At 41.7% G+C, this 24,242-nt stretch overlaps 2 protein-coding genes across 6 annotated transcripts in view; one reads left to right on the top strand and one right to left on the bottom strand.

Annotated features, from left to right (window-relative positions):
• Window positions 1–3,825: 3,825 nt before the first annotated feature.
• On the bottom strand, window positions 3,826–7,105 carry MISFA (mitochondrial sheath formation associated). The gene is made up of 3 exons (XM_059883054.1): window positions 7,022–7,105; window positions 4,599–6,591; window positions 3,826–3,936 (listed from the first exon to the last, which is right to left on the bottom strand). The coding sequence occupies exons 1-2, from the start codon at window positions 7,088–7,090 to the stop codon at window positions 6,499–6,501; spliced, it is 162 nt and encodes a 53-aa protein (XP_059739037.1). The 5' UTR covers window positions 7,091–7,105; the 3' UTR covers window positions 3,826–3,936; window positions 4,599–6,498.
• A 202-nt stretch (window positions 7,106–7,307) lies between these two features.
• UEVLD (UEV and lactate/malate dehyrogenase domains) overlaps window positions 7,308–24,242 on the top strand; it is a 67,014-nt gene continuing 50,079 nt past the window's right edge. For 2 of the 5 annotated variants that reach the window (XM_005226749.5, XM_059882862.1), the window contains exon 1: window positions 16,506–17,011. In XM_005226749.5, coding sequence (XP_005226806.1) covers window positions 16,943–17,011 — 69 coding nt within the window. In that variant the 5' untranslated portion in view covers window positions 16,506–16,942. Of the gene's footprint in view, window positions 7,387–16,505; window positions 17,012–17,117; window positions 17,242–24,052; window positions 24,148–24,242 lie in introns of those variants that run through there. The other 3 variants (XM_010820874.4, XM_024987070.2, NM_001098952.1) reach the window with 3 other exon arrangements.

Below are 24,242 nucleotides of genomic sequence, written 5' to 3' on the forward strand. Positions count from 1 at the left end.
TAGAAGAGGATGTTCCCTGTTCCTGTGCTTACTAGGCTGTGGAACATCTTCATTCTTACCTTTCTTCAAGTCGTATCTGTAGACTTGTTATATCTCTTAAGCCTCAAGTCCAAGCAATTCCAATCAGGCTGACCTAGGTTCTGGCTGGAGAGAAGCCAAGTCTCAAGGAAGGTCAGCAATAGAAAATGAGGTGTGATGATGCCAGAGAGCATGTGTCCCTGACTCTGAGTGGAGGACTGGGGACAATGGGACATAAGCTTGTAGAAAATTCTATAATAAACCTTGTGGCTGTCCTAAGCCATCCGTCAGTGGGGATCAGGAAGTAGGAGAGGTTATCCTACAAGAAGATTTACTCTTCAAAAGATCTGAAAGTTGTTTTTTTTTTTTATCTATAGAGCTTGCTTTTTCTCTACGATGGGGTGTTATAGATAACCACTATTAGTGATCACATATAACTGTTGAAACACTGGTGGCAGAAAAGCCTGTAGACTGCCTCTCACCTATCTCCAATACCTTTAATGATTCAAGAGTAGTGTGATATTCCATGTAATAAAACAGGTTTGGAACATTATTTCCTTTGCTGTCCCTTATGTGATTTTTTTTTCTGCTTCACAAGTTTGCTTGAATATAATATACATTTTAATATTCAGACTCTGAAATATGTAATTACAATCAAGTGCTTGTCATAGCTGAAAGATTTCTGGTGGCTTAAAGCTTACTAGCACTTTACTCAATGATATTGTACAGTAACTTGTACAGAAAGGCACCATTATGCTAGCTAAAATTTACAGAACTTGGTAGAAAAGGTCCTTATGTGTAATCACTCGGGTTGCATTCTGCTATGATACAGATGTTGATTTCAGTTTTCCTCAGCATCAACATTATAAAAGCACTTCTGTATGTAGCTCATGAAAAGAAAAAAAAAAGGTTCTGAATCTTTTAATCTTGGCCTTGTTTCCAAATCCTGTCTTCCACTTTGTTCTGTAACTCCTGACCACTCTTAAACAGCTCACAAATCTTTAAAGAAACTGGAATAGGCTGTTATTTTATCAAGGTTTACAAATTAAGTGCTTGATTTTTAATGTGTCTATCCTCTTTTGATTTTCAGATTTTATTAATATTTGAAGATGTGCCTTTTATTGGGTAATGTTAAGTCATGAATGTAGTAATGTTATTTCACTATTGTAATAATATTACATGATCATGGATGCAGCATTCTCAAACACGATGTGAAGGGAAAGTAGTTTTCATAAAACTCAGTAGAGCTCTGATTGCACAGTCCCACTTGCTTTAGACGTTGCTGTTAAAGCAGGGGGCACTTTTTCTTTAAAAGCTACTTTCAGAACTTGTCTTTGTATTTTCTCTAAACTACAAATGCAATTATGTCCATTTGGAGGCCAGGGTACCACATGTCACAGGCAGCCTTACATGTGTGCCGTGAGAAGGTTCAAAGACTGTTATCAAGAAAGTCTATGGGAACTCGAAATTTCATTTTTTAATGTAATCCCTAAGATCTTCTCCAAGAAATAAATTACTGTTTTGTATTTTATAATTTAAAAGCAGCTATTAGTACACTTCTGAGATATAACAGGAGACCAAAACATGTTTGGAAAGAGAATAAATATATAGAGACTGGTTATTTTATTTTCAATGTGCTGAATATATTAGACTATTTATTTTGTGAGTGGATGTGATGAAATATTCAGGTGTTAGTGTATGATTAAGAGTGGGATATAGACTTCTTTGAAGTTATTAAATCCATGTCTTTTACATAATGGACAAATCAAGTTTAAAGAAACATTTACATAACATAGCTTGTTTTCTGGTGCTGTTGACCTGCAAGAGAATCTACTTTTGCATATACAGATAAAAGTTTTGCAATTATGTATAAAAGAAATTGTAGGCATTAAAAATATTTTATTGATATTTTCACTGGTTTGCATTTATTTAACAAAACTCATATTCCTTATTTCATCACCCTGAATATTATTCCAGCTAGAAACCCCAGCAGACTCATCAGACTTAGAGATGGGTTTACCTCCTTACACACACACTCACACCTCTGTTCTTTCTCCCTTACACATTCTTGTCTGCTCAGCCCCTGCCACTGACACCTCTTCCCTCTCGCCCCACCAGCTTAGAGAACTATTCTGGTATTAGACCTACAAGTTAGGAGAACAGTTTGGAGATATAGTCAGGGAACAAGGGAAGAAGAACTGGGTATATAGCACCTCTTTTCAAGAAACTGAGCAGTTCCAATCCCCTATAATAAAAAGAGCCTGAGATAGCTGGGAAGATGAGTCCTTAGGAATATATGAGGCAAGTGGGTGCAGCCGTGAAGCCAGAGAATGTATGCACTCGGTGTAATGTGTTGACTCTAGGTCATACAAGTATAAAAGATACTAGTATCCTATTTCTGCATAGAAATTTTGAATTCACTTGTTCTATTAAAAAGGGTAAGCCATTCAGTGCATAGAGGCACTTAAAAATACTTTAGCAAACATATACTATGCTACTGCTAAGTCGCTTCAGTCGTGTCTGACTCTTTGTGACCCCATAGATGGCAGCTCACCAGGCTCCTCTGTTCCTGGGATTCTCCAGGCAAGAATACTGGAGTGGGTTGCCATTTCCTTCTCCAATGCATGAAAGTGAAAGTGAAGTCGCTCAGTCGTGCCTAACTGTTCGAGACCCCATGGACTGCAGCTTACTGGGTTCCTCTGTCCGTGGGATTCTCCAGGCAAGAGTACTGGAGTGGGGTGCCATTACCTTCTCTGATACTACAGTCGTTAACAAAATGCTGTCTATATAACCAAAAGATGTGCTTTGTTGGAAAGGGTGCACTTCTGAACAATGAAACCATTAAGTCATCCCCAAGCAACCATAGAATGGGAGCAGTTCCATGTAATTTAAAAATATTTGCTCCTTTTAGATTTTCTTTTTTAGGGTCAGAAAGCTCAAACCAGTTTTAGAGGGCTTATTAGGCATATCCTAGGGCTCAGATACCCAGATTAATAGCATGAGTCTTATACACAAGAATGGGAACCTTTTCTGGGTCTCATGAACTCAAAACTGCATCCTGTTGAGGGCTGGGCAGTTAGCTTTTGTTTCTACTGGTGCTGCCAGGCTCAGCAGTGGTCACTGCTAAAAGAAAAGGCAACCGCTGGGCTATTAGGTGAGGAAGACATTTGAACCAAGGTGGTCAAGATCTTGGAAAACGCAGTCTCTCTTGCTCAGCTCTTTTCCTTGGCATATAAGAGCATGCCAAGGAGAGGGCCTGGATCTTAATCTCTGCTACACAGAACTGTGTGGGTTGGTAATGTACTCACTCCCAACTTCATTTTTGCCACTTTGTAAAAAGTGGCTAAGAGGGTTACTACAAGGATTAAAATGCCAAATAGTATCTAGCACCCAGTGTTAAAATCCCCTTTCCCCATATGGTGTAAGCTTTGGGTTCTTAATGACAGCTGTGAAAAGGCCACAGAGAAATAGCCCCACCCAGAGGACAGGCTTAAAGTTGCTTCAGTCTCTTAACTTTTTTCCACCCCTGCCTGGATCCTGGTCCTTGGACCCAGGAGAAAGGTATTATGTGGGAAACAGGTCTAAAGAGCCCTACGGAATTTCCTCAAGGGTACTGAATAGGGGGCAAATTGAACTAAGGATCTTAGTCTTAATGCCAGTCTTATGGATTATTAAATAGGGGACCCAATCCCTCCCATTCCCCCAACTACCTCCCCGCTCTCCATCTCCCTGTTTTGGGCTAACAGAATACCATGTCTTCATTCATCTTTAAAAGTGTGGTAACTTGTTACATAAAATGTGACAAAATAATGTGCAATTACTTTATATGTGACACCATCAGGAACTGTACAGCTGGGTGGGAAAGCTTCAGAGCTGCATCACTTCACCAGGATCATCTTTGCTTATTTCCACTGGGGTCTAGGAGAAAATGAGATCAGGTGGGTCTTGACTAGTGTTGGCTAGGGTGTGGGGCTGCGGGAACTGCCCTCCTTCCCAAGGGCAGGCAGGGGTAGCCGTGTCCCGTTCTGCCTCACCTAATGCCTCTAAGCCCAGCGGCCACTGGTACTTAGCAGTGTGGGAGCACACAAGTAGTAAAGACAAACATCCAGGGTCTAACATAAGAGAGGAAAGACATTTGCCAACAGGACAGTTTTACAACCCAGTGTTTATGTGATGAGGGACAGTTAAGCCTGGGTTGCTGATGTGGGCTAATTTAAGAAGGCAAATTGAAGGCAGAGCATATGAAGTGTCCTGTAAGTACGAGAATAGGTCATGTCTGTCAGGCAGCTTTGACTCTAGACCTGAAATATCTTTACCTCTGTATCTCCAGCTTTTTGTTTTTGTTTTTGGAAAGACATTAAAGAATTTAAGAGTAAAGACTCAGGAAAGGATGTATAAAAGATCACATGAAAGGCACAGGGAACTCTCTCAACTCTAAACAGATAGATACTGAATAACAATAGAAGTAGGTGTGCTAGAGTAACTTTTTAAAATAGAGAGATTCTAAAGTTGGATTTTGGTGCTTGGTTCATGTATCCCAGGGAATACATTTTCAAAGTAGGAATAGAGAACACACTTACCCCTCCTGGGGGATATTTGTATCCCTTCCACATTGTTCCTGCAATAAGAAGCATCCATAAGACAACAATCATTGCAGGGCTTCTTAGCTGGTGGTGTGTGCAGAGTGAAACAGGTGGTTCTGGAAGGTGTGGTGTTCTGTTCCGAGCCCTGGAAACTGGGCTGTCTTCATTCAAGACCAGATGGTGGATGGCCCAGCATGGTAGCTCCTGGCTGGGGAGCTTCGTGGTCTAGTTTGACCTGAAGTGGCTCGCCATGGCTATCTGGGGGGCAGAGCTCGGACACCAATTGTGACATCAACTCTTGTGACCTTGAGGACCAGTCAGAGTGAGAAGGTACGGGACAGTTGGCCAGGGTGTCCGGTGTTTTGGGGCTAAAGAACTCTGAGTAGGAGGGCCCTGTTCTTTGATGACTGTGTGGTTAGGATCTAGCTGGCATCTTATCTTTATTAACTCATCACCTGCCAAAAGTTTGACTACCTGTTTTATGCAATCAGATGCACAAGACATTGCTGTGAACAAAACAACTCACTATGGATTAATGGGGAGGAGTGACTGGCTATGTACACTATAAGCAATTACTTAAATAACTTGAATAACTGTTGTTAGGCTACTCAAAGAAGAAAAGTCTTGCATTTTGAGAAATGGCACAGTTAAACCCTCATGATGCAGGGAAAGCCTCCTCTTGACTTTCCTGAGAAGGGAAGAGGAGGAAGATGGGCTATTCTGCTCATTTCATTGCTGGAGAAACTGAGGCACACACAATTTCAGTGGTTTGGTCAGGATCACACTGTGGCAGCGGCTCAAGCTAAATAGGCGCCCAGTGACTCCACCTGCAACCCCACTCCACACAGGTCTGTTGGGCTGATACTTTCATAGAAAATCTGGAGCATATGGCGAAAAAAAAAAGAACCCCATAATGCCCTGCTCCTAGGATACCTAGGGCTGGGACTTGCTTGATACCCATGCCTTCTGGAGAAGCTTCCCAGAAAACCTGCTCCTGTAATTGCATATTATAATATTAAGACTCTTAAGAGTTAAGTTTCTTTAACAATGGGAACATCTTTGAAAAAACCAGTCTGAATGAAATGGGGTGGGATTCAAGAAACCCAGGAGATGGTTTGCTAAAAGGGCACTGTTACTAATGTTTCCTATAGATAGGCTGGTCAAGTGGAGTGAATGAGAGAGGTCTTAAGTCCAGAGAGCTATGTTTCAGCTTCACAAATGGGTTGGTTTTTGTGGCCCTAGGTTAAGTAGGGGATCTATGGGATTGCACAGAGTCGGACACGACTGAAGCGACTTAGCAGCAGCAGCAGCAGCAGGTAAGTAGGTAAGGTCATAGTCACCAGTAAGTCTGTTGACTAGTCCATTATTTGGCCTAGTTGTTAAGTTAGCATTTACTACTTAAAGTTAGCATTTACTAACTTGTCAAGTTTTGCATTAAATGCTTCACATGAATTTCCAACTGTAATTCTCACAAAAACAGGAAGATACTGGAATATCTCCACCACATGGATGAAGAAACTGAGGTTCAGAGAGATTAAACTTTCCTAAGGTCATATGGCCAGGAAGTTGCAAAGTTAGGACCTGAACTCAAATTTACATTAACTCAAGTTTCAGAATCTGCCAAAAGGGGCATTAAAAATGCTGGTCTAATTTATTATAGAGTCTGCATGGAAAAAATAATAGGTGGAACAGTCATTGAAAAGAATACCCAGGAGGTGTCGTTATTAAAAAATCTTTGAACCAGGGCTTGCTGTCCTCAGCAGTGTTCCTCAAATTCTTTCCCGTTTCACAGTTCATTTTATTTTCCAGAGGAAAGTAAACTTTCCATTGACATTTCTGGGTGCTATCACGTTCTCTTGAAAGGGAGGAATCCGGCTCAACAGACTGTCACAGTCACTCAGAGTTGCAGATCTTCATCCAAAGGCTGGCTCCTCAGGTGTGTCTTGCTCTCCTGAACAACCCACCTCTCTTTCCACTTCAGAGTTGGAGGCTAAGGCAAAAAGAAACTTAAAGGCAGAGCTGGCCCTATTCATTGTCCCAGTAGGTAACTGCCCCTGAATGTGACTGGAAGGGCTGCTGAAACGTCCACCAATACCCACATTCCCTTTCCTCCCAGCAACCACTGATCCACTTGGCCTGAAATCCAGAAGTCAGGCAATGTCTCTAGCAGAGCCCTTACAGATTCCATCAGGCTTTGAAATAAGCGGTATTAAGTAACCAAGGGGAGGGGTAAAGGCTTAAAGATGTCCCAAAGGGATGGGAAGTAGCCTGGGAAACTAACTTTGTTCCCACCACATCCTGACCTCTTGTTAGTGGTGAGACCGCAACCATCTTTCCTGTTTGGTCAGAAATCCCAGCTGGGAGGGTGAGCCAGAGCCAAGACTGACTACCAAGAATTAACAGGCAAGGTCATTACTTACCACGAACTCTGGAAATGTGCCCAAGTAACATGCAAATCCAACAAAAAGCATCCAGCCAAGCACGATCATGATAACAAGTAAAACAATTTCTAAGACACGACTGCACAGTGAAAGACTATTCACCAAGATTTTGACAAAGGAGTGTGCTTATGAAACCCTCAGTTGGTAGAGGTCTCTCATGTCAGTTCCAGTCCTTAGCTCCAAAGCATCCACAACTCTCTAGTGGAGAAGCTGGAGTCTAGGAGGGCATTGTGACATCATGATGACATGGACTGGACCACAGAAGGTCAGAGAGACTGCCCCCGATGAGCAGTGAGCGGCAATGTAAGCTCTCTGAATGCGTTATCTCACGGCAACAATATGAGGTAGGTACTATTACTTACCACATTTTACCAATGAGAAAACTGAGGCTTACAAAGCCTAGTCAGTTCAGTCACTCAGTCGTGTCCGACTCTTTGTGACCCCATGGGCTGCAGCACTCCAGGCTTCCCTGTCCATCACCAACTCCTGAAGCCTGCTCAAACTCATGTCCATCAAGTTGGTGATGCCATCCAACCATCTCATCCTCTGTCATCCTCTTCTCCTGCCTTCAATCTTTCCCAGCATCAGGGTCTTTTCCAGTGAGTTGGCTCTTCGCATCAGGTGGCCAAAGTATTGGAGCTTCAGCTTCAGCATCAGTATTTCCAATAAATATTCAGGACTGATCTCCTTTAGGATGGACTGGTTTGATCTCCTTGCAGTCCAAGGGACTCTCAAGAGTCTTCTCCAACATCACAGTTCAAAAGCATCAATTCTTCAGAGCTCAGCTTTAGGTATGGTCCCAAGTGATCTGCATTAGGTTACACAGGTGTTGCTCCAGATCAAGGGCCCAGTTGCCTGTTAGGAAGTTGAGCTCTTTAGACTAAGACAGCAGTTGGGAAAGGTGCATTCCTAGGTCTATGACAACTCTGAATGAAACACAACTGAATTCTAGGAAAATGAGAACTCTTTATTTCTGTCCCTGCAACCCTTCCCCTCCCACCTCTCCTCATCATCATTTTATAGCATTCTTCAACACTTTTGGTCAGTTCCTGTCCACTAGTTCTGTTTTCCTGGCCTTCAAGAAGCCACAAGCATTTTTTACCTATTCTCACAAAAAACTCCAGTTAATCCTGTGGCTCCCTTCTTAACTGTCCTGTCTGTTAAATTGCCTTTTATGACAAACTTCCTGAACAAGTGGTTCATAAAGCCTTTCTTTCCAGTCCATGCTTTGCTTCCACACTACACACCTTGACTTCTGCCCCAACCCCACTATCCAAATGCTCTCTCAGAGGTTACCAAAGATCTCCTTTTTTGTCAAGTTTAACGACCGCCCCTGCACTGACATGGTGGGTTCCTCCCCCCACCAGAGTTCTTCCTACATACACAGCCCCCTATTAGTCTGGTATCTTTTCCATTATTTTCTAAACGGGTATTCATTGTAAAACATGAAATCATCCAAAGATGTATAAAGAAAAACTGTAATATTCTTCCTCGTCTTAGCTCCATGATGTAACAAGTGTTACAGTCTAGTGTGTATTCTTCTGCCAAAGACTTATCCAGGAGCTTGTGAACATCTTTAGACACACAGAGGGCTATACATATAGAGGTACCCAGGGATACACAGCGATACACATAGAGGGGTTTTTAGTGTTGTTTCATTAAAGGTGATCATACCACATATGCTACTACATATTGGGCTGTCCAAAAAGTTTGTTCAGATTTTTTCTCTAAATTGTTACTGGAAAACCTGAACGAACTTTTTGCTAACTCATAACTGGCTTTTCTCCTATAACAATACATCCTGGGTCAATTGAGAAAAAAATCTAAACACATTCCTTTTTCCATTTCTAAGAAGAAGCTTTATTGAGGTATAAATTACATAGGATAAAACACATTCATTTTCAGTGTATGATTGATACAATTTTTAAAATGTATCAATCTTGTAACTACCACCACAATTAGGACAGAGAAAACTGTGATCATCTCAAAAAACTCCCCATACCCCTCTGAAGTCAATCCCTTCTCCCTAAATTCCTTGGTCCCTGACAACCACTGAACTTCATGTAAATGGAATCATAACCTTCTTCCACTGGCTTCTCCACTGGCTTCTCTCACTTAGCAATGACACTTTTGAGATTCACTCATGTTGTACAATAGTCAGTTCTTTCTCAATGAATATTATTCCACTGTATGGTTGTATCAGTTTGTCAATTTCCCTGTCAAATAGCATTAGGGTTGTTTCCTGTTTTGTGCTATTTTGAATAGAGATGTTATAAATACTTGAATATAATTTTTAAAGGGAACGTAAGTTTTAATTTTTCTAGGGTAAATCCCAGGAGGAGGATTACTGGATCATAGGGAAAGTGCCTGTTTAAAAATTTCTCTATCACTGCTGCTGCTGCTGCTGGCTAAGTCGCTTCAGTCGTGTCCAACTCTGTGCGACCCCATAGACGGCAGCCCACCAGGCTCCCCAGTCCCTGGGATTCTCCAGGCAAGAACAATGGAGTGGGTTGCCATTTCCTTCTCCAATGCACGAAAGTGAAAAGTGAAAGTGAGGTCGCTCAGTCCTGTCCGACTCTTAGCGACCCCATGGACTGCAGCCTACCAGGCTCCTCTGTCCATGGGATTTTCCAGGCAAGAGTACTGGAGTGGGGTGCCATCGCCTTCTCCATCTCTATCACTAATTTTCAGCAATTTGATTTTGAGGTTGCTTTGTGTACATTTCTGCATGCTTTTCCTACCTGGGGTTTGGCGAACTTCTTGAATCAGTGTGCTTACGGTTTTCATAAAACTGGAAAAATGTTTGGCTACTGTTTCTTCAAACATTTCTCTGTCTCCCCAATTCCTCTTCTGTGACCCCCATTACATGTGGATTTTGTCCCACCGCTTGCTGGTCCCCTGTTCATTTTTCTTCTCTTTGTGTTCCACTTTGGATATTTTCCATTGCAGTCTTTTTCAAGTTCAATCATCTTTCCTGCTAATCTTCTAAGCTTCTGTTAATCCCATACAGTGTATTTTAAATTTGATGTATTTTTCATCTCTTAGAAGTTCAATTTCTTTTTTTTTTTTCCAAATTCTATCTTTCAGTTTTCTCCATATCATGTTCATGTTTTCCTTTACATCATGACTGTATTTATGAGATTGATAAACATTTTAAGGGCCCATTTCTGTTACTTCTGGGGCTGTTTCGGTGGTGGTTTTTTCTTTGTCATGGATGATATTTTCCTGCTTCTTTGAATGCCTGGCAACTTTGGTTAGATGTTCAACATTGGGAATTTTACACTTGAGTGCAGGAATTTTTTGTATTCTGTTCAGTAGTGTTGGGTTTCCTTCTGGGATTCAGTTACGTTCTCTGAGTCAGTCTGGTTCTCTGAGGTGTGTTTTAAGCTCTGTGGTGGTGGATCAAGAGCAGCCTTTACTCTAAGAATGCTGCTGCTGCTGCTGCTGCTAAGTCGCTTCAGTTGTGTCCGACTCTGTGAGACCCCAAAGACGGCAGCCCACCAGACTCCCCCGTCCCTGGGATTCTCCAGGCAAGAACACTGGAGTGGGTTGCCATTTCCTTCTCCAATGCATGAAAGTGAAAAGTGCAAGTGAAGTCGCTCAGTCGTGTCCGACTGAGCGACCCCGTGGACTGCAGCCCACCAGGCTCCCCCATCCATGGGATTTTCCAGGCAAAGAGTACTGGAGTGGGGTGCCATTGCCTTCTTCGTACTCTAAGAATAATCACCCCTATTACTGAACTATGACCCTTCTGAACACTCTCCCTGATGCCTATGGTGTTAGGTCTCCCATTCTGTGGAATTTTCCACATCCCCAGTTCCCCCTTTGGGAGCTCCCAGAAGTGTTTGGCCTACTGCTTCTGGGTGGTTCTTGTTCCCAGCCTCACGGAGTCTTTACCCCACGTATGCACAGACAGAACTCAGCCAAAGACTCACAGGGGTCCCTGTGGAGATCTCCAGAGTGCTTCCTCTGTGGAATCACCTCTTTGCAGAACTCCACCCTCCAAGTTCCTGGCACTCTGGTTTCCTTGGCACACTACTATCTTTCTTTTTGACTTGGCTTGGTTCGGGTAACCCATGTCTGTGCTGCAGGCTGAAAGCTGCCTCGATGCAGTAGGCTGGGGCAGCTGGAAGGCTCAGCTCTCGTTTCCTGTCTTTCAAAGTTCACGGACTGGTGCTGGCCCTTGTGCAAGACCTGAAAATAATTATTTCATATATTTTGTACAATTTTCTATTTGTTTATGGAAAGAAGGCAACTCCTGTAGAGGCTGATCATTCATAGACAGAAGCAGAAGTCTAACTTATTTTTTGTTCCTGTATAGTATTCTACGTGTATGTCCGCCTTCTCCCTTTCTCTTGCTCTTTCTTTTTTCTTTGTTTGTGCTGTGCAGCTTCCCCAACCAGGGATGAAACGTGGGCCCCAGCAGTGAAGGTGCCACTCCTAACCACTGCACTGCCACGGAGTTCCCTCATCTTTATCTCAGTAATAGATATATCAGGCAAGATCGAGTCAGGAGACAGAAACCCCAATAATTTGGACAAAGAAAGTTCAACAAAAAGAATTAGTAACTAGGAACAGGAGATTAATGGAAGAGGTCGAAAGCTGTACATATCATAGGACTAGCACATATAGACAGCAGTCATCACCACTAGAACTGAGGCAAAGTATCCAAGGTAGGAATAAACTGGAAAGAGTGCCTTCCCCTCCAGGGCAGAGATCCAAAACTTGTTAGAGAAGCGATGGTCAGGACCAGCTGGACGGTAGGGAAAATCCAATGAGCTGCTGTAGGCTGGAGCTGGTACACAGGGAACCACTCACTGAGATGCTGGTGGAGTCTGTTGGAAGTTTCCGGTAGCGGGAGGTGGTGGGGGGATGGTTTGTCAGGTTTACTGATCTTCAATAAGAATCTACCTTCTGGGGATATGCCAGTAGAATGGACTAGAAAGCCATCTCACTGTGGGCAGGGGGCGGCACGTAGAACTGACTGACTACCATGGGGGCCACTGAAACTCAATGAGGAGGAGTTTACAGAGGGGCCACTGAAGCTGCACAGAGTGAGCACCACCACCCCACTCGTACCGCTGGCAGCCACACAGTAGGACCAAAAAAAGCACACTGGAGGGGGGCAGTCTCTTCCTCCTTAGTATCACCCTAGGCTCTCTATTGACAGAACTTAATATCAAGCCCACTAGCAAGGGGAAAATGCTTAAAAGGTCCAGTTCCACTATAGCAGAGCAAGCAATGAATGGTGGGCTTGGAACTGAAAGGTAATAAGCAAGCAATAGGCAAAATGTGCGTTTAGACTTCTTTTCTCCCCCAACTTTTTACCACCATAAACATTATTGTGATTGCGAAAAACAAAATTTCTTAGACAAATTTCTCTTGAGTATTGTGTTTTTTTTCTTCACCAGAGAAGGCAAAGTGACCCTCAAAAAGTTATGCTGGTTCAGACAGAGCATGAGAGGTTATATAAAATCCTTATAAAAAAAGAACCAGTTTTAGAAAGAAAGATTACAGTTTCATTTCACGAGGTCAAAGGACATTTGTGGCAGGACTGCCTGAGATGCAGCAAATGCTGTCCATCAGTGAAAACACCACAATCTTCACACATCTAAGAAGTAAATGACACTGTCCTCTGGTGAACAAAACTTCTAAATTTTTATGAGGTCCAATTTGTTTATTTTTTTCTTTTGTTGCCTATATCTTTCATGTCATATCCAAGAAATCACTGCCAAATCTAATCTTAGGGAAGTTTTTTTCCTATATTTTCTTCTAAGAGTTTTACTGTTTTAGGTCTTAACATTTAGGTCTTTGATCCATTTTAAGTTAATATTTGTATATGGTATTGCATAAGGATCTAACTTCCTTTTTGCATACGGATAGTCAGTTTTCCCAATGCCATTTGCTGAAAAGACTATTCTTTTCCATTGAATGGTCTTGACACTTTTGTCAAAAATAATTGACTATAAATGTGAGGGTCTGTTTCTGGGCTCTCTATTCCATTGGTGGCAAAGTTTAGTACAAATTATAGAGGCAGAAAGCAGAATGGTGGTTCTCAGGGGTTGGAGGGAGGGAAGAATGGGAAGTTATTGTTTAATGGGTATGGCCCTTGTTTCATAAGATAAAAGATTTATGGGGACAGATGGTAGTGATGGCTATAAAACATTATGGATGTATTTATTACCACTGAACCGCATACTTAAAATGGGTAAGATAGTAAATTGTACATTATGTGTATTTTACAATTAAAAAAAAGTTTTTTTAAAAGTAAATGATAAGGATACATTTGTCTGATAGTCAGAATACCAAGGTTTTATCCCTAAACAATGTGTCTGGTAGGACCCATAACTATGAAAGCAGAATATAAACAGAGATCAGAAGCAGAGCACCAATAAAAAATATTACAATTTTAAACAAGCCATTCTTGTGATTTTTCTCAAGCTATAAACAAAGGTGCAGAATATACACATTACCCATTTCTTAGCCTGGGGGCTTTTTTTCCTCCTTTTAATATAATGAACATCTTTGCACAAACATCCTGGGTACTTTTATTTCTGTAAGACAAACTCCCCAAAGTGAGGTTAAAACTAGTACATATTTAATTTTGTAATCTTTTCTCCCTCCAAACACTGTCAGCAATATCTCTTATTCAACAGGATCTCAGAAACAAGGACATAGATAATAAATAGTTCACTAAACCCCAGTTTGCTCATAATAATAATAATATTATCAATAATAATTGATAAAAATTCCATCTAGGTGAATTCATGCAATAGAGTGCATAAAACTCTGAGCAATGTATCCTCCACGTGGGAAATGATAGCATGCGTGCATGCACAAACAGGCATAGGGTTCCTAGTGCCTGTGATCCATCCACAGTGATTAAACCAGAAGAGAATTTCTGGTTTGAATGGAAGGCCTCTTTCATAAAAGGTTTTCATAAAAGACTGAAGAAGCTTGCTCAGGCCTTACTTCTAACTAGATAGCTTTTCCTTGATTAATGGATTTGTGACGGGATCTGTAAGACCTCAGAATCCCTGTAAGTTTCACGGTTCCTCAGGTGTGTTAGATCTGGGAGATGTGCTCTTAAGAGGCCTCATCCTTCAACCTTCTCATCTCCTACCTGTCTCCTGGCTTCCACTCCCCACCTCCTCTCTTCACAGTGAAGCAGTCAGACTTCTTTTACAACTCAGGTCATATCACTCCTCTGTTCAAAACCCTGCAGTGGTGTCCTCTTTTTCTCAGAGCAAAAGTTTAAGAAAAAAGCAGCCCCTGACATCTGAGAACTGGACTGACCCAGATAGGCCCTCAGTGTTGCTAGAAGATGACTCACAGCCAAGCTTCTGTTATCTCCTGTTGGATATAAACAATCTCTCCGAACACTGACATCAGACAGCACAGACCATGATAAGATGAGACAAAAGTCCTTATCATAATTTCATCTAAGCAGAGACAAAAACAAGGTTATTGTGCAACCCAGGAAATATCAAACATCCTCTTCTCTCTGCTGATGTGACTACTGCTGCTTTACCAATTACAGCCTTAACCTTGCTCCCATTTGGCCATCTGAGAGATAATATTTATTGAGATATCCAATCTCAGAATTGTCCCTGGCTTCTGAAAACACCCAATCCAAAGTAAAGCTTTGATTCCTTAAGTCTTCTCCCAAATTACCCAGAGCCCAAATCCTGAAATAGGTTCTTTCCACGTGCTTACTCAGTCGTCCTGGCAGTTTTCCACAGTACCTGCTCCATTACCACAAGGAGGCATCAACCCTATTTGAGTATGGGTGTGTTCCTGATGGTCTCTAGCGGGACGGCACTACCAAGCCAGAGTCACAATTGTCCACAAAATCCCTTTAATGGTTCTCAGACTTTATCATGCATTAGAATCACCCAGGCATGTAAAGATTGCTTTACAACAGAAACTAACACAACACTGTAAAGCAGTTATATTCCAGGGAGTGAAGTCGCTCAGTCGTGCCCGACTCTTTGCGACCCCATGGATAGTAGCCTGCACCAAGCTCTTCTGTCCATGGGATTTTCAAAGCAAGAGTACTGGAGTGGGTTGCCATTTCCTTCTCCAGGGAATCTTCCCAACCCAGGGATCGAACCCAGGTCTCTCACATTGTAGACAGATGCTTTACCATCTGAGCCACCAGGGAAGTCCTTATACTCCAATTAAAAACAAAAGCAAAGAAACAAAAGACTGCTTGACCCAATCCCCAGGGTTTCCTATTTAAGTCTGGGGTGGGGCCTTAGAATGCATATTTCTGTAAAGATCCAAGTGATGCCGAGGAAGTCTGGGGACCATACTGGAAGGATCATTGCCCTAAACCATCTGTGGCTCCCCCGTGTTTCTTTGAATTGCTTCCTCACCTCTTCATTTGGCTTCAGCCACACTGGCCTCCCTGCAGTTTTGAGTTTCCCCAAGCACACACCTGTCTAAAGGCCCTGGATGTTCTGTAACACGGAATGCTTAGTCTGTCAGGGAGACCTACCCTTACCTTCTTACCCTGCCTTTTAAAAATCTATTCCCCACGACATGTAATCACTTCAACATACGGTCTCATTTACTTAGTATATTTATTGTTTTGCTCTTACTAATAAAAGAATGACATCCTGAGGACTGCCAATACTTTTGTCTATTTTGTTTACTTCTCTATTGTCAGATCTAGAAAAATACTGTAGGGGAGCAAAATTTGCCACCCTAAAATGTGTCCCTTTGGTAGGAGGATTAATTTACAATGATTATTTTTAAAGCCCAAGAGACTCAGGAAGACTCTCTGACCTTCCCCTAACTGTCTCAAAGGTTTTAGATAGAGGGTCTGTTCCCCAGTTAAGCTATCACCCACAAGGAATATGAGCTAGGCGTGGTGGGAGTAACTGGGCAGAGCCTAGAAGTCAGAGTCTCCTAGGCTCTGCAAGGCTCAGCAAATATTTGTTTATCAAACATTTACTTTTCATCTCCATGTAAACTGTCTCCCCTTTGAGGTTTCAAACCACAACCTCCAACATCCTCTTTTGCAAAGGCAAAAGCTGAAGATGGTATTTAAGGTGGTGGCTTCAGCCATTATGGTTACTCACAGTTCTCCTGGGTCTCTCCCAGGTATACGTGTTATTAATTTTAGTCTGATTTTCTCCTGTTTTTCTGTCTGGTGTCAGTTTACTTTTTAGACCAGCGAGAAGAAGCTACAAGAATAGAGGAAAATTTCTTCCTCCCCAACAGTATCTAGTAAATAGTTGATGTTCAACAAAAGTTTGTTGAATAAATAAGTGCTCCTTCCAACCTTTCATCATCATCTACTAATACAGTCACAGTATTCCTACCTGTGGTTCTTTCTATAAATACAATCACCCTCCTGCCCACACAACCTCTTTAGAGTTACAATAGCAAGCTCTGGAGACTGGCTCAAACCAGGGTAAGCTGGTAAGTAACTCATTCAAGCAGACCAAACAAGGCCAGCAAATTGCATCTCTTCGTCTTACGGCTCCAGATGACCTTATCCACGAATCTCCTACTTTTGTCTTCAAAATCTTTTTGTCACCTGACTTTTTCCCTCTTTCTGCCACCAGCGTGGTTATGCTCTGCCCCGCCCCGTCCCGCAAAGCCAACCCCTTCCCCCACGTTGCACAACCCTCACTCAGCTGTCTTACCTCCCAGTTTTAACAAGGTTCTAGACCTGTTCCATTTTCCTGTCTAGCCCCCCCGAGGATTTGCTTTTGAAGTTCCATTACCTCTTCCTTTCTAAATGCAACTACAACTCGGGGGTCTTGATCTTTCTCGATACTCGGCCGAATTTAACACATCCTTCTCGAAACTCTCTCCCCAGAACAGCGCCAATATCTTCTACCTCCTTTACTGCCTCTCCTCGGGTCCTTCCTATTCCTTTCTTCACAGATGACCCCGAGTTTCCCTCCAGCAAGCCGGGTCACGGTTCCGTGGGCGCTCACGGTTTTCCGCGCAACGGTGAGCAGACTTCGGGCGGAGCTTGGCTGAGCCCGGGGGTTGGACGCGGGTGGACTTTCGAGCCTGGGAAGGGGCGGGGTCTAGGACCGCTCGGGAAGTTTGGTCCGCAGCAGCCTCCGTCCAGGGAAAGTGCGGAAGGAGATCCTGGGGCTGGGGTCGCGGAACTGGTCTCGCGGTCTTGGCTGGAGATGGAGTTCGACAGCGAGGCTCTCAGGCGACTCCTTGGCAAGGTGCGGGCAGCCGGCCAGGCAGTGTCTGGGGCGCCGGGGTCCCGGGGCGTCCGCCCGTGGCCGGCCTACTTCCTCGGGGCGTTTACCGGCTTTTCTCGGGGCTCGGAGCCAGGGTGGGCTGGCCTGAAGCCGGCTGCGGGGAATGGGTGCGGTGCGGCCGCGGCTCTGGCTCCCCCAGCAGTTCTGAGATTCCCCCCAACCTCCACCCGCTCTTACACCTTCTCACGCCACCAGCTTCTCTCTGTCTCAGCGTCCAGCACTCGCCTATCTCTTTAACCACGCCTTTCTCTCAGCAGAAATGGCCTACCCCCACCCACACCCCTCTGTTTTTGACTTGAGTGTTCATTCTTTGGGACTCAGATGTTACTCCCTAGGAGACAGAATCACTCCCTCCTCTCTCCTTGCTTTCGGATATATCGATTATCACATCGTGGAGTAATTATTTCTGTACAGACCTTACTCTTTGAAGGTGAACTTCATGGCGGCACAGACAGTGCCATATTTATTCCCTCATCTAGCCCTGTGCCTGACAACGACGGGGGTGCTGAGTAACTGCGGTAAATGAAAGACTGGTGTAGATTTGGGAATGAAAACAGGGTTGGAAGGCCCAGAAGAGATCCTCTTAACGTTGAAGTGTTGACTGGGAGGGCTGACCTAGAAGTCTGACCTGCAATTCTAGGACATGACTAAGGTCAGATTCCATGTTACACCAGGCTCTTAGTCCAGGCTGTCTGATTCGCCACCAGTGTACAATCTGAGGCAAACTTTTCCACCAGTTTCTTAGTTCAGTGATTCATAACGCTTTTTAAGACTTCCCTATGCGGAAAGCGTACATTTGTGACGTTTTTGTTGGGTTCGTGTCTTTTTAATTGAAAATTTTTATATGCCTGATTTGGATGATTTTATCTATTGTGACAGATGTGTAGGTCTTGTAGGAAAAGAAATATCATCGTACCTAGCGTTACAGGCTTTCTGGCTCCTCTTCAGAGAATGTTAAATTAAAAGAATCACTCTATCAAGTTTTTCAATGAGGGGAGCATGGTGTATTGTCCAGGGAGAAGAATTGCTGAAGTTGAGACGAGAAAAAAAAAAAAAAAAACTTCATAATTTTGGTGGGACTGGAATGCAGGAAGAAGATAAAAGAGAGACAGTGATTTTCTCAAGGGTTGGAGCAGAATAGTTGAGGAAGGTTTTTATCAGTGCATAGGATAGTCTGGCACATTGGTGCTTAATAAATGTCTGTTGGATATATAAATTAAGGAAACCAGTTAGAAACAAGTCAGTCTAGCAGATATTTCCAAAGTTCCTTAGTCCTTGAAGTAGGCAAATAATATAACAACTTAATATTTAGAAATAATTTTAGTGCTGCAAATTTTGTGAACAGTACATTAAAATCAAGCAACTGTATGGAGAACGTGAAAAATCTTGAAAACAAAGGAAACCTTATAAATATTCCTGCGTAGATAAATATTCCAACTTCATGGATATGAAGATATCTGCTTTCTCCACATTGATCTATAGAGTCAATGCAATTCCAATCAAAATTCTAACAGGGTATTTTGGGAAATTTTCAAACTGATGCTAAAATTCATTTGGAAGGACAAAAGGCTGAGAATAATCTTGACATTCGTACAGAAGATTAGGTGTGGGGCTTGCTCTACCAGATATCAAGACTAGTAATTGAGACTTAGTGTGGTATTGGTATAGGATAGACTGATTAACCAGGGGAACAGACTAGAGGGCTTGGAATCATGTTCACATATGTTTTGAAAATGCTGTATAAAACAGAAGAAGCATTGCAGAAAACTACAGAAAGGAGAATACAGGGACAAATGATTATCCATGTTGGAGAAAATGAAATTGGACCTTACTAACTAACTAAAAATTCCCCTTGGATTAAAGATTTAAATATAAGAGATGAGCTTTAAAACATATAGAGATAAAATGGAGGAAAGAATCTTCATGAACTCAGAGTATGCAAACATTTTTTAAACAAGATGTAAAATACTCGAAGAGACTGATAAATTTGACTGCATTCAAATTAAGAACTTTTATGTATAAAAAGACACCATGAAGAGAGTGAAAAGGCAGAATACAAACTTGGTGAATAATATTGTAATGCATAATTGAGAAAGTATTGGTATCCAGAATATATAAATTAGCCTACATATCAATATTAAAACCAATACAAAATTGGACAAAAGGCATGAATAATCATTTTTTGAAAAATAAAAGAAGACAACAGGGAAATGAGTGTTTGCCCAATCCATTAGTAACCATGGAAAAGCAAATTGAGACCATGGTAAAACACCATTTTCTCTCACTATGTGGGTGACTTAGTTGCTCAGTCTTGTCTGATTCTTTGTGACCCCATGGACTGTAGCCCACCAGACCCCTTTGTCCTTGGAATTTTCCCAGCGAGAATACTAGAGAGGGTTGCCATTTTCTCCTCCAGGAGATGTCCCTGACCCAGGGGTCTCTTGCATTGTCAGGCTAATTCTTTACCACTGTGTCACCTGGAAAGCCCCACTGTTGGTTAAATGGTTATTATTTAACCATTTGGGGAAACAGCTTGGGCTTTTAAAAATTAATTTGATTATGTCTATTTTATGTCCTTCTACATCTAAGTAGATGGAGAAGGCAATGGCAACCCACTCCAGTGTTCTTGCCTGGAGAATCCCAGGGACGGAGGAGCCTGGTAGGCTGCAGTCCATGGGGTAGCTAAGAGTCGGACACGACTGAGCGACTTCCCTTTCACTTTTCACTTTCATGCATTGGAGAAGGAAATGGCAACCCACTCCAGTGTTCTTGCCTGGAGAATTCCAGGGACGGGGGAGCCTGATGGGCTGCCGTCTATGGGGTCGCACAGAGTCGGACACGACTGAAGCGACCTAGCAGCAGCAGCAGCAGCACATCTAAGTAGATACCATAGATGATTCATAATATATGAAGCAAGAGACATTTGCAGAATTATTCATAATTCAAAATTAGAAACAATCCAGATGTTCATTGATGGAAAGATAGTTCTATATTCATTCACACAATGGAAAACACTACTCTGCAGCAGTGAAAATGAATGAAATACTACAACATGCAGCAATAGGAGTGAACCTTAGAAACAGTATGTTCAGGAAAAAAGTTGGAGATTATATACAAAATTATATTTTAATTAAACCAAGAAGCAGCTAAGCAAGAGAGAGTGGTATTTAAGGATGCACACAAATATGGTAAAAACTATGGAGGGGGAAAGGCAGAGGAATATGACTATACAATTTAAGGTAGGCAGTTGAATGGTTGAGAGAAGAAAAACCCAGACAGATGTGATGGGATTGGAAAGGTCTGTGCTGTCCAGTAGTATGGTAGACACTCACCACATGTGGCTTTTTACATTCATCAAAATTAGATAAAATTAAAACTTGAGTTTCTCAAGTCACACCAGCCACAAGTGTCGGTAGCCACACGTGGCTACTGTATTCAACAGCACACACAGTGATCTTTTCCATTATGGCAGAAAGTTTTGCTGGACAGCACTGGAGGGTAGGTTGGTTTATAAGTGTTTATTTTTCAAAATGTGTATATATGTACATATATGTTTATGTGTGTGTATATATATATATTCTTTAGTATATATTATATACTAGGTTTGGAAAGATTTTCTGGTTCCCTAATTTCTATTTCTACCTTCCCTGGCTGAGTTACCTTGAACAGGTAACTTAACCTAGATTTGCTCACTCATAAAATAATAGGATTGGACTTAATTTATAAGATTCCTTAATGCTTAATTTGTTTAAAAAAATGAAATGATGCCATAAAATACTCCTCAGTGTCCAACATTTGAGCAGTGTCATACAGGAGTACTCTGATGTTCATAAATATCAGTCTACTAAATAAGCATATTGCAGTGGAGCAGATTAAGATTGAATGTTAGTAACTTCTCAGTTTTTCAGTCGTACCCATTTTTTAATATATAATTTTATTTATTTGTTTATTTGGCTGTGCCGGATCTTCACTGCTGCACAGGCTTTTCTCTAGTCGCGGTGAGCAGGAGCTGCTCTCTAGTTTCGGTGCATGGGCCTCTCACTGAGGTGGCTTCTCTTGCTATGGAGCACGGCTCTAGGGCGCATGGGCTTCAGCAGTTGCAGCACGTGGGTTCAGTAGTTGTGGCTCCCAGGCTCTGGAGCACAGGCTCAATCAATAGCGTGGCACGTGGGCTTAGTTGTTCTTGGCATATGGAAACAGGGATCGGACCCATGTCTCCTGCATTGGCAGGCAGATTCTTTACCACTGAGCCACCAGGGAAACCCCAGTCATAATGATTTTTATGATAGTATAATTGTTTTAGTTTTAGGATTTCATGGGCCAGTTTTCCTCTTTAGTTTGCTGCTTGCACCCTTTAAGCAAATGGCATTGTCTGAGGTATATCTTTATAGAATGTTACACAGACTTAGGTGGTATAGGAATAGTCATGGATTATGTGTTAATAGTCATGGATTATATTTACTATTACACTAAGAAGATACTCTATTTCATATAGACTAAAAGTGACATGACTTTTTTTTTTTTCTTTTTTGGCTATGCTGCAAGGCATGCAGGATCTTAGTTCTCCAACAGGGGATTGAACCTGGGCCTGTGGCAGTGAGAACATGGAGTCCTAACCACTGGACCTCTAGGGATTTTTCCGTAATATATATATTTTTTAACAGATAAAATAGATCTTTTTCGTCAAGAATGAAAATCACCTATTTGACTAGTAGTGATATTTGGGTTTTCAAGCTGTAACAAAGAGTGCTTTTGCTCTTTTTCAACAGACTTTCATATTACTTTGCAATTAGATCAATTTTAATATATATCCCTATGCAGCCATTAATTATTATATTCTCAGAGGATGTTAAGAATGTAGAAAACAGCATATAATATCAAGTAGAAAACAAAAGAGAAATGATATGATTCATAATAAATGTGTAATCCAAGTGACATCAGTGCAGCTTTTTGTACATTTGTTTAGTGTTTAGAATTGGGATGATTTCATTCACTTTTGATTTCACTGAATCAGGAACACTGAATCTGGGATTCATGTTTACCCTGCTGTAGTTAATACAGGTCGACCCTTTATTTTAGTGATCTTAGTGATTGATGCCCCTGTGGATCATAATTGCTTTCTATATCCACTCTACTTGTATGACTCTGTCTCTTCGCTGGCTGCCATCCAGTTAGCCTACATTTATTGAAGGCATGCCCTGTGCAAATTGCTGTGGGGAACATACAAAGATGAGTAAGAGTTTTCTGTTTTCAAGTTGTTAATAAAATGATATGCTTTTTCTGCTGCCAAATTTTTTCCCCAAAACAAAATGACCTTCTCCTAAAATGACCTTCTTTCTTCCCTCTATTTTCCTATACTGTTCTAGGCTCTAACATGAATTGTAGACAGCTCTTTTCCGAGGCCTTTCTGTAACTTAGATATGTTGTCGATTCATCATTTCCTGTCTGCACTTAGGGTTGTACACACATTTCATTTAATACCTCACTTTTACAAATGTTAATCATAAGATTTTCATACTTTCCTGCTGAAGTTGCCAGGTGGTAGAGCTATTTCTCTTGCACATGAAAAATTGATCTTGTACATGGAAAAAAAAAGATTCAGAGAGAGGAAACAGGATCTGTTAGAGGTTATTCTTGATTTTCTCCTAGTCACCTCCAGCCCTAGGCACTCACTAATCTACTTTTTGTTTCTATGGATTTGCCTATTTTTGTACTTTATATGCAAGTCATTTAATATGTGGCTTTTTGTCTGTTTTCTTTTGCTTAGTATAATGTTTTCATGATTTATCCATGTATATATCAGTTCTTTATTCATTTTTATGGCTGAATTCCATTTTATAGATATATCATACTGGACATTTGGATTGTTTTCCTTATTGACTGTTATAAGTAATGCTGCTATGAACAGTTGTGCACAAGTTTTTGTGTGGACATGTTTTCATTTTTCTTGGGTATATGCCTCAGAGTGGAATTGCTAGGTCATACGGTAACTCTAACAGGTTTCCCTAGTGGCTCAGTGGTGATGAATCCACCTGCCATTGCAGGAGATGTGGGTTCGGTCCCTGTGTTGGAAAGGTCCCCCAGAAAAGGAAATGGCAGCCCACTCCAGTATGCTGGCCTGGGACATCCCACGGACAAAGGGGCCTGGTGGGCTAAGTTCATAGGGTCACAAAGAGTCAGACACGACTTAGCGACTGAGCAACAACAATGGTGACTCTTCTTTAATCTTCTGAAGAACTGCCAGACGCTTCCACAGCAGCTGCACCGTTTTACCTCCAGTAGTGGTGTGTGCGTAGACGGTTCTGATTTCTCCTCATCCTCTCCCACATATTGTCTGTCTCTCTTATTGTAGCTTGTCTTTTGATTATAGTATGACTCTTCTGATTTTTTTGTTCTTTTTTAAGATTGTTTTGGCTGTGTTCTTTGAATTTCCATATGAATTTTAAGATCGCTATGTGAATTTTTGCAAATGAGCAAAAAAAAAGTCAAATGGGATTTTAATGTGAATTGTTGATCATTGAATCTGTTGGGGACTATTGCCATCTTAACAATATGAAGTTTTCTGATGTAGCAACAAGGGATGTCTTTCTATTTACTTAGACCCACTTTAATTTCTTTCAACAATGTTTTGTAGTTTTTAGAGTCTGTTTTGCATCTTGTTAAATGTATTCCTAAGTATTTTATTTTTTTTTTGATTGTTTTCTCAATTTCATTTTCAAAATGGTAATAGACTCTTAATATACTTTTTTTTTTTTTTTCATTTAATCCCCAGCACAAATCTAAGAGGTGGAGTGTAGGAGTCTCCTTCTTTTTGCCAATGAGAAAAGATCAAGGAAGTTAAATGATTTTACCCACAGGGCAACCAAGGTAGTGTTTCTGAGACTACATCTGAATGAATGAGGAGGCAGTTCTTTCAGCCTGACTGCAAACCCTTGCATGCTTTCTGTTCTTTCTTTGAAACT

Source organism: Bos taurus, chromosome 29 (genome assembly GCF_002263795.3).
Source record: "Bos taurus isolate L1 Dominette 01449 registration number 42190680 breed Hereford chromosome 29, ARS-UCD2.0, whole genome shotgun sequence".
NCBI classification, from domain to species: Eukaryota; Metazoa; Chordata; class Mammalia; order Artiodactyla; family Bovidae; genus Bos; species Bos taurus.

Excerpts from the sequence above, each read along its gene's own strand:
- MISFA (XM_059883054.1), bottom strand. The coding sequence starts at position 7,090 with ATGATCGTGCTTGGCTGGATGCTTTTTGTTGGATTTGCATGTTACTTG. Across the intron at positions 6,592-7,021 it reads GCACATTTCCAGAGTTCGTG|CCTCCAACTCTGAAGTGGAA; the intron begins GTAAGTAATGAC and ends TTTTTGCCTTAG.